This window comes from Alnus glutinosa, chromosome 2 (genome assembly GCF_958979055.1).
Source record: "Alnus glutinosa chromosome 2, dhAlnGlut1.1, whole genome shotgun sequence".
In the NCBI taxonomy this organism is placed as follows: Eukaryota; Viridiplantae; Streptophyta; class Magnoliopsida; order Fagales; family Betulaceae; genus Alnus; species Alnus glutinosa.
The window spans coordinates 17911965-17926505 of record NC_084887.1 but is presented as its reverse complement, the minus strand read 5'-3'; the positions used below and the strand labels follow the sequence as shown (position 1 = coordinate 17926505).

Below are 14541 nucleotides of genomic sequence, written 5' to 3'. Positions count from 1 at the left end.
TGACTGGCCAAGTACTGTGAGAGGTGCTCATGTTCCCAAATGGATTAAAGCCGTCTGAGGTCAGACCAAGCCTGACATTCCTACTATCGGCTGAAAATTCTGGATATTGGAGGTCGAACGACTTCCATGCCTCGCCATCGGCCGGATGCCTCAACACGCCGTCCTTTGTACGGTCTTCCTCATGCCATCTCATATGTTGTGCAGTATGTTCTGACATAAAAAGCCTCTATAGGCGTGGAATGAGTGGAAACCACTGCAACACTTTCACCGGACGTTTCTTTCTCGACGATGTGGGTTGACGATCCTCGTCCAAATAAATTTCATCCTTCCACCTAGATTCTCCACAAACGGTGCATGACTCTAATTCCTTGGCCTTCCAGAATAACATACAATCGTTACTGCACGCAGGAATCTTCTCATACCCGAGCCCCATGTCACTGAGATACTTTTTTGCCTCGTACGTATTAGCTGGCAAAACGTCATCACATGGAGGTAGCAACTGATTGATGAACTGAAGGAAATCAAAGAAAATATTGTTGCTCAGTCCGCCAACGCACTTCAAGTTGTACAAGTATACTGTAGCACTCAATTTGCTATGTTTAGTGCCCCCATGAAGTGGCTTATCCGCCTGTTTAAGCATGTCATAGTACTTCTAAGCACCACTTTCAGCTGGTTCTTCTGTAACATTTTCCACACCCACCTGATCAACACACTCTGGCTCACGATTGGGCTCCCTGACTTCATGCATGCCAAATGCATCACGCAACATTGTGTGCATGTCCCCACCTTGTTCTGTACTGTCGGCACTTGCAACATCTGTTGGATGAAGGTTCGAAGAAGAGGCTGCATCAGGATTATACATAGTCGTCTCACCGTGCAAGAACCAATTTCTGTAACTGACCAGGATTCCTCTACCCGCCGTCAAGTGCTCAAGGACGATATCGGGCGAGTGGCGACGATTATTCCGACAGACCTTACAAGGGCACCGGATTTTACCATCAGGTGTTTTACAGTTATGAACTGCAAATGCCACAAATGCATTACACCCACATTGTATTCCCTCGTACCTCAAGTCTTTGTAATCCAAGATCTGGCAATCTTTTCCGATACATCCAATACACAACATCAACACCAACACAATGAGATATATAAATCTATCTTCAATTTATTACAAATTAAGACTTAATCAATTTAGAGTTTCCTTAATCAATTCATACTAATTAGTTTTTAGTTTACTATCAATTTAGAAAATTTTACTATATTGTAGGTATATATCTTGTAAAGCTTTAGTTTAAGGCTTTTAAGGTTTCCTTAATCAATTCATACTTACTAGCTTTTAGTTTACAATCAACTTAGAAAATTTTCCTATATTATAGGTATATATCTTGTATAGTTTTAGTACTTACTTATTACTTAAGTTTTATAAAGCATTGGACATAACATTTTAAGAGGGAAAACAGGCAGAGTTCTTGACAATAATTGTTTTGTTATTACATTTTACATTTTTCCTGATTGAGTCCTATAGCTTTGTTTTTTTTGTTCTTTTGTTTTTATTTTTTTGATTAATAAAATTTGACTAACTAAAAACTAAGGTTACACCACACTTTAGCATTAGAGCTAGATCACCAATAAAACAACAATTCAACCAAATATGTCAACGATTCAATCAAAGCTCTCATAAGAGTGGATCCACATATATGCATATCACACATTTGGGAGCAGGGCCTAACCTACCTCTAGGGTTCGGTCCGGTAAATAATGACTTTTATACCCTTTATATGGTTAGATGATTTAATTTTTTACTCTACTACTTTTTATATTTATGTATTTTGGGATAACATTTAATTTTTTACTCTACTACTTTTTATATTTATGTATTTTGGGATAACATCACGTAAGGATACCGAAGTATCGGCCGTTTTGATTTAGGAGTACTGAACTTTTAAACGTTTCAAACTAGGGTATTCAAGTTTCCAAACGTCTCAATAAAAGGTAATCCGTTAGGATTTGCCGTTAAATCCTAACAATTCTTTTTCCTTTTCTTTCCTAAAAAAAAAAAGAGGGGTATTTTGGGAGTTTTGGCAAGATTTAACCGCAAATCTTAACGGAGTACCTATAATTGAGACATTTGAAAAATTAAATACCCTAATTTAAGACGTTTGAAAGTTCAGTACTCCTAAATCAAAATGTTCGATGTTCGGTACCCTTATGTGAAGTCGCATATATTTATTTATTTTGTATAGGTTCAGATCCCTACACTAAAAATTGTGATTTTGTCCTGTTTGTGAGAAAAATGTTTGTTATAATAGTTGCATAGCTTGTAAAGATGATTTCTTGGTATCTTCTTTTTTTTTTTTTTTTTAGGCTACCAAGCCAACCTTTTATTTTTATTTGTTTTTCCCAAATTTTATTCCAACGTGTCCCAACAAGCTTCCTCTTCATTATGGGCTCTAAAGTTTTCATGGCATCATAAATATAATAAGCACTAATTAATATGATAACCTACCAATTGATCGGTTCCATTAAATAGTACATTGCTTGTGATGGGCATAAGATATAAAGCATCTATAAAGAAGAATGGAGCATTCAAACTTAAAGTAGAATATTGATTGGAAAGATAAAAGATTCACAAATAGCTCCATTAATTAGTGCAAGATTATCATAAGTAAATTAATGTGCACATAACTCCAAATCATCATCCTCTCTAACAGAAGGTTCACAGTTTAATACCATCTGCATGTAGATGGTGTCAGTGTTAGAGTGGGTGTCACAATCTCAACATCGTCTAAACATCAATTTTAAATTTAAAAGCAAAATTGAAAAGCTAATGCTCCAATTAAAAACCGAAACTAGCAAGAAATTGAGGAAAACATGAAAGTTCATTAGGATTTTTTAATAATCATTTTCTTCAATCACAAACAAGGATTGATAACATAATAGCAAGGAGAACAACATATATACCTGCATATTTCGGCTGGAGGGAGAGCAGAGAGGGAGAGACAACAGTGAGCAGGAGAGACACAGAGTTGGAGGGAGAGGGGAGAGGGAGACACGATAGTGAGCAAATTAAACTTAATGAAAATAAGAAAATGGGAAGGGCTGTAGGTCGCGGGATAAAAGTCCCGCGAGGCGCGATTGTCAAAAAACCTTAGTAACGTGCAAATAGTTGCACGTTACTAGTATATAAAATAGTAACGTGCAAATATCCTTACGTCACTAATTTAAACATTTGTAACGTGTAAATGCACGTTACTATTGTCTATAATAGGCGTACCAGTTTTACACGTTACTATTTCATATAATAGTAACGTGCAATTACACGTTACTGTTATAAAACTACAGTAACGTAAAATATTTTTAGGTTACTAATTTCATAAAATAGTAATGTGATGCATTTGAACGTTACTAATTTGTAATAAATTAATCCAAAATTTTATTAAAACTAACTCATAACCCGCGCTATGCACGCGATAGTTCATTATAATTTAATTTCAGAATTTAAACACACCTTCATTTTAAAATGGTTTTAAAATATTTGTTCACAAAGATGTAGTTTATAACAAAAATAAGTATAAAAAAAAAAAATTGCAAAATGAAAATTTAATTTCCAAATATTACAACATAGGTACTATGGTTTTTTCAATGGTCAATATGGTTATGTAATGTTTTTTACAGCACCTATGCCAAATCTTACAAAATAAAACAAAAGTTTTCAGTTAATATTTAATACACACACACACACACACACACACACACACACACACACACACACACACACACACACACACACACATATATATATATAAAGCAAAATAAAATTATGTATTTTAACAACCTGTTCTTCTCTTGGATGTTGCTGATGTATACTCTTAATTTCACAATTCAAGATGTATACTCTAAATTCTTTTTTTAAAAAAAATCTCACAACTTAATGTGGCTATAATGACACTTAATGATATAATGTGAAAAATTTCTTATTTTTTTCTCATGAAGATTAACTCCCATGATATTTTTCATCAAAGTACAATAAATTTATTCAAATCATGACAAAACCGGTTCAACTTTTGTGCACAATCATGAAAATCACATAAAAGATCGAAAGGCAAATATCCTTTAAAACATTCAAATGAATTAAAACATAAGAGCCTTATTTTTAGTTTAGAATGAAAATAAGTATGAAAATATAAAAAAATGACAAGAAGAAAACCATGATTTTGATTATCAAAACATATGGGTTCATGCCACGTGTCACTAATCTATGCCATTATAAGGAAGAACCGGTTCAATATGGCTACCCGTGTCACTAAAAAATACTGATCCAATGCACTTAGAGATCATATGCACTTGAACATTATACTTACCCAATTATACGTACGTTGTATACCGATCCTATGCACTTGAACATTATACTTACCCAATTATACATACGTAGTATACCGATCCTATGCACTTCGACATTATACTTACCCAATTATACGTACGTTGTATACCGATCCTATGCACTTCGACATTATACTTACCCAATTATACATTAAAGTATACCGATCATATGCACTTGGACATTATATGAAGTAGAACCCTATTTCACAATCTCCTTGGAAGCTGATTGATGTGGGACAGGACAAGGTGAATACCCCATCTATTCAATGCTAGGCATAATGAGTATCAGGACCTCAAAAACAAAATTCTCTTTTCGTCCTATCTTATGAACTTTAAGGTGTATGAAGTTTCATATTTTATTCTTTAAGCAGAAGCAGGTCGATAGAGACTCCATTTAACTTAAGTTGATCTAGTCCAAAAGCAAACCTACATCAAGATAATCCTTCTTTGAAACACTTTGGTAGTTCTCCTTTCAACTTATTGGAATCAAAATAATGAATCAGAGCACACGGAGCCATCTCCTTATCTTTCTGTCAAGAAAAAAATATGGTAGACTAGTCGATATTTATATCAGTTAATGAAAGAGCCCAATGCAAAATAGAAAATGCATGGTGGGTCTTTGAAACAATTCAAATCATTATGATAATAGGGAGATTTTTGATCCGTTTTACCGAGTAGGTTTACGGTTCGAGCTCGTATAGCCCTATAACTATAATATAACTAACTATAATATAATAAAGAAAATGTTTGTTATTATAGTAACATGTATTTACATACCACGTTACTATTATAGTAACGTGTATTTACATAACACGTTACTATGTTAGTAACGTGAAAATTATCACGTTACTATATATGAATGGGAACTTAACTTATTGGTTCGCGCACTTTACAATCAATTTTGTCAGTGTGCATTTAAATAAATTAGTAACGTATAGGTAATTACACGTTACTATAATAATAATATAGTAACGTGTACATATTTTACACGTTACTAAATTTTAGTAACGCTCAAAACACACGTTACTATTTTTTACATTATAGTAACGTGTTTTTTTGTACGTTACTAATTCAACTGAATTAGTAACGTGAAAACATAAGCACGTTACTGTAATGATAAAATAGTAACGTGCATTTAATTGCACGTTACTAAATCTCTTCTTCTTCCCGACTCTCTGGTTTCATTTTTCAAGTTTTCTCGCTCTGCCTCACTCTCTCTCTCTAGCGAACCTCTCTCTGCCGCTCTCTGTGGTGAACCTTTGTCGTTTCTGTGAAATCACCAAGGGTAATCTACTAACTTCCTTTAATTTCATTTGCCTTATGTTTGATGTTTGTTTCTCGGTTGAATGCCCTGTTTTGATGTTTGTTTTGCCTGTCATGTTACTCAGTTTATCTATGCACATTATTTCTGTTCTTTGTGATTTGATATGTATCAAGCAGTTTGTATCTTATAACGATCCTGGATATTTGATGGTTGGATTGATATTGAAATGAAAATAATTCGATGAACTATTCATTATTGTAACTCTGTTTAAATACAACTGAAACACTGCCCATAATCTGAGCTCTGTTGTCTATAATATCTGGAAAGCCAGGAATGCTATTAAGTATCAAAATGCTCCTAAATCTGAAGAGCAGATACTCAAGCAGAATTTTTGGGAAGTTAGATCAAGAATTTCTGGAAGAGAAAAGTTTAAGAAAAATAGAGAGAATGTTAAATTTTGTCATCTCTGGAATGTAGATGTCTCTATTCTTGTATAATCCTAGTTAGTAAGACTTTTGGTTGTTTTGGTTCTGCAGTTGTTTTTTTGCTGTGTTTGTTGTTCTGTTTGTTTCTTGTTGGTTTGTTGTTTGTAACTCTGGTTCTTAGTTGTTAATAATATTGATTACTTATTCATCAAAAAAAAAAAAAAAAATTAATTAACCACTCCTGATCTTTTATCAATTTTACAATCATACTTATAAACTTTAAAAAGTTTTAGTTTAGTGTATCCGTCTTTTAATTGGAGTTTATTTTTTTTTAAAAAAAATTACAAATTCGGCCACCAAGCAAAAATTCAACAAATGTCATATTAAAATCCATCCTTATTTAATCAAATTATTAATGATTGATCACAAATCCCACTTGTTTAAAATTTACGTTCACTATGCAGAAAAATTAATAAGTTAAAAATTCACAATGTTCAATTGGGCCAATTAAATCTGTTTGTTGGCTCATCTCGTTCAATTTCACAAGTTCAATCCTAAATAGGCTGAAAATTTACTTTACTAAACCCACTTGGCTCATCTCGTTCAATTTCACAAGTTCTATGTATCGAGCTTAAAACGGTGCCTTTTCTTAAAACGTAAAAACATCATCTTCAACCTCCTCCTAACCTAATTCCAAAATGCCTGATTCGCTTGAAGATCTAAAACAGTGACAAATCCGGCGGTGTGAGTCGTGCATCTCTATTCTCTAAGAAAATATTTGCCTTTGATGAGTGAATGGTTAAGGGTGGGCAAATATGAAATCCGGAAAAATTTTACAGGGGTAAGGGAGATTTTTGGGAGGGGAGGTGAGGGGGGGCATTTGACCCCTCTCGACCCCCCCTCCCTCCGCCCCTAAGTTCGAGGACAGTGAGTACTCATCATATGCATTAGGCTTGTTTGGAGAAAAACTACAGAACCTTCAAGAGTGGTCTATGTTGAGGTTTATCATTACTTTCATTGCTTAAGTACTTGGAATAATGGGGAAAGATCACCTTTGGTTTGTTATTGGTCTCTTTTTGAGGACTCCTCTAACATCACCTTTGATTTCCCCCACATATAGTGCTTTTATTCTTGTTAGAATATTAATTAAATTTAGTACTTTTTAAAAAATAATGTTTGATTTTTTCCCGAATTCACAGGTTAAAATGAGTTCTATGAGAAACCTAGGTTTCAAACCCACTGTGCAGAGGTCCCCGCCCATGCAGATTCCGCGATCACATGATGGGGCTTCATCCAGTGCACCAATGTCGGGATCTGCCGACACCGGGGAGCCAAATGCACCGTATAGACCGTCACTCCCTGGTGAGCCGGGGTACCTGCAGAGCTCGCTTGCCCATCACGACATGACCCAGCCGGGTTCGATACACATGCCAGGCATGCACGATTTCATGATGGACACCTTTGCTACTCCTTCCCTGAGCCAGGTGGCATTGTTGTTTGATGATGAGGCTAGGATGTCACATGGTGTGGAGGGCCACCAGGGTCCGGATGGGGATGCTGGGGTGGCACATGATTCGACAGGCCCCCAGGATCCTAATACACGTAGGCTGCAGCCAGACCAGCTCCTATTGATAGGTAAGTGTGTGTGTGTGTGTGTGTGTGTGTGTGTGTGTGTGTATAGCCAATTATTTCTTGTAATTAAATAACTAACAATTAATGCACATGTGTCAGGTACAAATGTTGAGGGGGTAACTGAGTACGAGGTGGTAGATAAACCATCCCCTTATTGGGAGATCCCACGAGATAAGAAGATAGTGCTGCAGTTCAATCAGTCAATCCAGCCCGTAGGATTCAGCGCCAACAAGTTCAGACGGACTTGTGGCAGTTTGGTTAGAGCCGGGCAATTCGTTAATATGCGGGACGGCTGGGGGTCCGTTGTAGCCGAGAGGAGGCAACGCTTATGGGAGGCATTGATGGTATGTTATATTTGTCACACATTATATATATATATATATATATATATATATATATATATTTTTTTTTTTTTTTTCATATGATTTTATTTTTATTTTATTTAATGTCATCAAATTTATAATTGTGTAGACAAAGTACTTCATCCCTCCTACTATTAACCAGGCGGAGGTAAAAAGAGAAGTGCTCAAGGACATGAGCCAAAAGGTACGGACCTGGAGATACAAGTTGAAGAAACTACTCAACATTCAACAAGGAGATACGCCCGAGGTTGTACGAGAAAGAGTAGGGGAGAAGGCTCTCGAGGGCTACGATGCCGAGGACGTGAGGGTGTTAATAGCAAGATGGTGTGAGCAGCAGGATCAGGTAGGTTATAGTCGAGTTATATTAATATTTGGTGTTCTTTCCATAATTTATTGTGTTTGTGCGTATATATCTTATGACTAACATATTGAGAACGTTAATTGTGTAGGAGTACGCAGCCTACATGAAGGGCTTGCGAGCACGGAACAACACTCCACACACTAGCGGCACCAAAAGTTTCGCTAGGGTTTCACATGAGGATGTATGTATACCAAGTTAACATAAACATATATAATTATATGTTTAAATATTTATTTAATTCACATATATTTTTTCTTGATAGGCACTGGCGTCTGGCACTCCTCCGACCCGTGCACGGTTATATAGTAAAACACATAAAAAAAGGATGGAAGCTACCCCAATGAAATAACGCGCGAGAGATGTGTATGCTAATCATATTTATCTTGTTTTCGATTTATTGCTTAATTAATTATCTCTTTACAATTGACATGGTGTCTGGCGTCATTAATTTAATACAACATACAGGACTTAATGGAGAGGCTAGCACCCACTGACCTCGTTGCATCGTCGAGCGTGACTGACGGGACCGTACGATGGCGTCCTGATGATGCGTATTCCCAAGCGTTTGGGAATAAGCCCGAGTACTCAAGCAGGGTTAGAGGGGTTGGCAAGAATGTGAGGCCTGTCTCGGGGACCACACAAAAGTACTATACCCCGACACAAGCACGATCACAGAATTTTTGGCCCTCCGCTGAGTCATCGCAGGAAGAAATAAACCAAGCAGTCAACCTCGCCGTATCACTTGAGGCACGCGTTTCTGAGCTCCAGTCTATGATGTCAATGTGCGAGGAAGCGTGGGCAAAAGAGAAGGCTGAGTGGGAGTCTCGTTGGAGTAGCTTCACATCGATGATGACCCCGTCCACGTCCGCACCCGCAGCTGAACATGATACCCTCGCACCTGTCACAGGTGATGCACCTAGTCAGCTTGTGGGTTCGTCTGTGGGTAGCGCTCCCGGTATTATACATCATCAACGTTTTTGTACATTCTCCACATTGTTCAATGCAATATTTCTTGACATGATTTTATCATGTTGTTTGCTAACTTTGTTTGTTTTATCATTCGTAGGTGTTGCAGTTCAGGTTGATACAGTTGATCATGACCATGGAGCTGCCCATCCGGATGAAACGAACACGACCGAAATAGATAGTGCTGGCAAATCCACACCTTTTGAATAGTTGTATTCATAATTTCATAACTTTATTAGAAAGTAACTAGTACTAACTCGAGGTTGTTTGCTTTTTATTATTGTAGCTTGTGTTTTGATTTTCAAAGGTTGTGTTTGATTGCTTTTTGTTAATGTAGCTTGTGTTTTGATTTACAAATGTTACATTTAATTGTTTTTTGTTATTATAAATAGTATTTGAAGTTCGACTTTGTGAGATGAAATTAGAAAAAAATTAACATAATATATTTTGTTTAGAAAAAAGTTAAATAACATATGATTTGTTCTTGAAAAAATTAGAAAAAATATAATTTTTTATTTGAAAAAGCAAACACCATAGCAAGTAAAAAATGCTTTGTACTTGCATCCAAACTAACCATAAGGGTTTATAAATTTTGAATTTTGGTACGTGGAAACAATAATGGCGTGGTAATTAACCACATTACTAAGTCAATTTTCCAACATATCCCAATAAATCTCACTCACACGAGCCTCTAGGGTTAGTCCCAACTTCACAACTGGACAACTGATTCTCAACTCGTACAAGCAACTTCACAACTGTAAGCCCTTTCACGAAGTGATTTAAGGCACTGATTGGAGGTTGTAAAGGCCATCACTGTTTCATAATGGATGCTAAAAATATCATCATAATTAGATATTATACGTTGTATACCGATCTTATGCATTTTAACAATCCTAAGCATTTTAACAATTAGAATGTGGTGTGGCTACGGGTTACTATTATAGTAACGTGCAAATTTGCACGTTCCAATTATAGTAACGTGCAAATTTGCACGTTACTATATATTAACGACAAAAATGGCACGTTACTATATATATAGCGTGCAAATTTTCACAATATTATATAGCAACGTCGAAAACTTACGCGTTACAATAATTGGAACGTGTTATATTTACACGTTACTATAATTGGAACGTGTCGGATTTTCACGTTACTACTCTAGTAACGTGCATATTACACCACGTTAGTATATATTCGAATTTATATATACTGTTAAAAAATTTTTTTCGAAATATATGTTAGTAACGTGTAAAAGTTAGTAGGTTACCAAATTGTAACGTATAATGTTTTACACGTTACTATCTTGTAACGTGTATTAATTACACGTTACTAGACAGTATCATGCTAGTTTTTACAGGCCACTAAAATATTTAGTAATGTGTATATTTATATGACGTTACTAATTTCAATAACGTGTTAATTTATGCACGTTAGTAATGTCTAATTTTTTTGTAGTGACCGTATCCCTTTCCCTACTCCCACTTCACCCTCAAGAACCATTCCTGTGCCTCCTTTACCTCTTCAAAACTCCCTTTTCCCTCTCCACATAAGAGACTTCATCATTTTGTTTTGCCAAAATCAAAGTTTTCCCCTCTCATCCCCACTTTCCACACTATCCTTCAATCCATTATCTACTTTTCTCCTCTCACTTGTTGGATTTAACTGTATATGTGATTTCAAATAATTTAAATCTTTTAAAAAATATATTAAATATTAACCATAAAAGTGATAATATATATCGGGATCCCTCTTCCAGAGGAACCGCTGTATGAGTGTCGTATAAAGTTGACTAGATAGATGAAATTAAAATTGATAATTAACAAGATACGAGTGGCATTTATCATATCATTCATTGCAGAGCAGAAGACTTTAAGTACCGGTAGATTAGATGCACACTCCTCCATGTTATACATACAGGAAAGGGGTCCCATGCATGCATGAGTGGTATAAAGAAGGATCACATTTCCATACACATTTATTAGTCATCGTACAATGCTTCAAGTAAAAGATCGATATATATGGACCGTCCATTTCCCTGTGCTTAGAAAATTAAAATAAAATAAATAAAAGAGTAATTTTTTACGTGTCCTTTTTTTTCTGAGCTTTTTATATCAAAATTATATCAAATGATTTTACCTACTTTTTTGTATAAGTAAAGGTTCATAGTTTCAATGCACGCATTAATTTGCCCCTCCTACCGGTGTACCACTTACTAAAGAAAATTGTACGTGTCACGGCCGACCCTTCATGAAATGAAGTAAATTACGCCAATTATGAGCATCGATCACCAATTTACTGCTCACCCACCACAAATGAAACTCATCTAGATTGCAAGAGAATCTAACCCTTCATCTTTCCAATCCAGACAATCTAGATGCTCAAGATAGATATGCTGCATGATCTAGATAATTAAGCTAGCCATTCTTCAAGATCATAATAATATATAATAAATCTCACACACAATAGTGAGATAACAAAATTTGACCATATAATTCACAAAAAAAAAAAAAAAAAAATGGTTCTCCAGCCAAAAAATAAAAAATAAATAAAGAAAATATATGGTTCATAACAAAAAGAAAAAAAGAAAAAAAAGAAAAGAAAAAGAAACTCAGTAGTGGATCATTTAGCTAGGGTTTCGTGCTCTTATTTTCATGGACCACCCCTTCATTCCCTGCAAGCATCATGTACTTGTCCCTCCTTGTAAGAGTGGTGCACTCAAACCCTAAAGCATCAGCCAGTTGTTTTTGGATATAATTAGCGACCTCAAAGCTTGATCTTCCCCCCGAACATGTGAGCTCTCTCGGCATCTTTGGAAGGATATGGATATAATAGCTAGGTTTAGGGTTCATCAAAAAGAACATTGGGTCCAAGCATTTGAGTCCACTGGCTGTAGTTCCGTAAAACATGCTCACATGGGTGTTTATGGCCACAGGGACAATCTCATCAGCCAACTCAGCAAACAAAGAGCTAAACCTTAACAAGTATGGCTCTCTACACGTTGTTCCTTCAGGGCACACCACCAAATCACCTTCGCTAAGCATTCTTTGCATGGTGTCTCCGTCTTGTTTTCTGTCTCTTGTCAATCTCACTGTTTTAATGGGTGCTATGACTTCTGACATTTTGCTTAGGCTGTAAGTCACGGCAGTCAAAGGCTTAGCCAAAGCAGTGCTGAGGAAAACTGGGTCCAAGAGGGTTCTGTGGGAGCAAACATAAAGAACTCCATTTTTGTGATTTGCTGGGGTTGGAGGAATGTGTCCTTTCAGCTCGAGATGTACACCGCTCCAAAACGCCACTGCCATGCCAAACTTGTAAGGAAGATAGTTGCCAATGAAGATTCTAAATATGGCTAGGATTATTCCTAGTGGCAGCCACATGAACATATACAGAGTTGCTAGTGGTGTAGGGAAAAAGGCTAGCCTTCCATCATGAAATATCAGAGGCTTTGGGTACTTTTCCCTTGGCATCTGTGAGGTTGGGGAGTTCTTGTCGTCTTCCTTGTGCACCACATAAGCCTCCTGTTGCAAGATAAGTACAGATATTAAATACATCAGCATTCACATCTACCTTACCAAATATTTAGCTAAAATTTATTTAAACAACACTTTCTTTTTTTAATTTTAGCTATTTATTTTTTAAAAGTACCTACAGGCCACTTAATTATTCATTTTCGCTATTTTATTTTATTTTATCTTTTTTCATTATTCTCAAAAAAAAAATAGAAAACCAAATTGATTTTTTTTTTTAATTTTTTTTTATCATTTTTAATTATGCATTGTTGAGCTACTGTGGTGCTCCACATGTAGCAGTTCTTTAGATCATTAGTTATTTTGACTAGCCAATTTTTTTTTTTTAGAAGATTCTTCATATTTGATATATAGTCAAAATATTCATATTCTTCTCAAAAAATCCTTGCCTTGAAAAGAGACTAGCAAGAACAGAAAGAAGGCCATCAACGGTAAAATGAAAAAATCTTAACCAATATCCTTCAGGGGTTCCAAAGGTCAATAGTATATATATCAAATAGCCAGGTTAATGGCATAAAGGAAAAGAAAGAGTAGGTTTAGAATATACCTTGCAAAGGGAGATGAAGAGATGGTCATGGAGGGTTGCAGTTCCAAGGCCAATATCAGGATTTGCATTTCCAAAGTAGTCTTTAAGGGCTCTGTGCTTTACAAGCAAACCAGACCCATCTAGCAAACCTGTGTAGAAGCGCCCAATTGTCTGCAACTCAGACCCCACAACATCAGCAACACCCAAATACTCTTTCAAAAATCCTTGGACCATCACTCTGGGGACACTTGTGAAGACAATCTTCGATCCCGTCGAAGCGACAACCTTATAAGCCTCATGGTTGAGATTCTCGAGATAAAACTTGGGTAAAACAGCCCTCGAAACGCTTTCCATGTCCTTCAACCGAAGCCCACAGAAGGATATGAATATCATCACCCTTAATTTGAGCTCGTAGTCCACAAGCCATAGAATCGGCCATGACAAAAGCAGAAGAAAAGCTCTGACAATGCTACCGCCTTCAAAAGCGACCAACATGAAATAAGGGAAAAAGGATTGCGAGGACCTCAGGAGGGTTCCCTGAATGTCACAGACCAATGTGTCAGAACCCCTTTTATCTAAACCGCATTTGGCCACACTGGGAAATAAAGAAGGCTGATGGGATGATTTAAGAGATGGGTTTTCTAAAAGGAAATCATAGTTTCTCATTTTCCTTGCAGCTCTGTAAAATGAGTTGGCTAGAAGCTGGTACAAGACCCAGTTCGCAAGCTTGAGAAACACCATTGGAAACATGACCATTCTAGCTGATGATGATGATGTTTATAGACAATTAGAAGGAAGGAGAAGAGTTTAAGAGATCGAGAGAGGGAGTAAATAGGGGAAGGCTGGCTAGGTGTGGATAATGGAGAAGAGCAGCAGAGGATATTTATAGGAGCCTCAGAAGGGTGCGTGGGAAAGTTGACCAGAGCCATTCGGTTAGCAACACCGCCAGCATTAATTGCATGATCATAGCGTGCCTTTCCTTTCTTTTTCTTTTTAAATTATCTTTTCAAAGCAAATCAAATCTACACGTTCTTTACGCAAATGCCCGGAACATGTTGCCCCTGCTGAAGTAGGTTCGATTGTTGGTCACCGTCTTTGTGA

General features: G+C 36.4%; 1 protein-coding gene across 1 annotated transcript; it reads right to left on the bottom strand.

Moving 5' to 3' along the window:
• Positions 1 to 11878: 11878 nt before the first annotated feature.
• Positions 11879 to 14277, bottom strand: LOC133861650 (glycerol-3-phosphate acyltransferase 1). Its single transcript, XM_062297440.1, has 2 exons — positions 13462 to 14277; positions 11879 to 12905 (listed from the first exon to the last, which is right to left on the bottom strand). Exons 1-2 carry the CDS (start codon positions 14194 to 14196, stop codon positions 12018 to 12020), a joined length of 1623 nt encoding a protein of 540 aa, XP_062153424.1. The 5' UTR covers positions 14197 to 14277; the 3' UTR covers positions 11879 to 12017.
• Positions 14278 to 14541: the final 264 nt, after the last annotated feature.

Bases quoted from the DNA above. Each gene is read 5' to 3' on its own strand.
- LOC133861650 (XM_062297440.1), bottom strand. From the start codon at position 14,196: ATGGTCATGTTTCCAATGGTGTTTCTCAAGCTTGCGAACTGGGTCTTG. The intron at 12,906-13,461 runs GTATATTCTAAA...ATCTTGCAACAG, and splicing joins TCTTCATCTCCCTTTGCAAG to GAGGCTTATGTGGTGCACAA.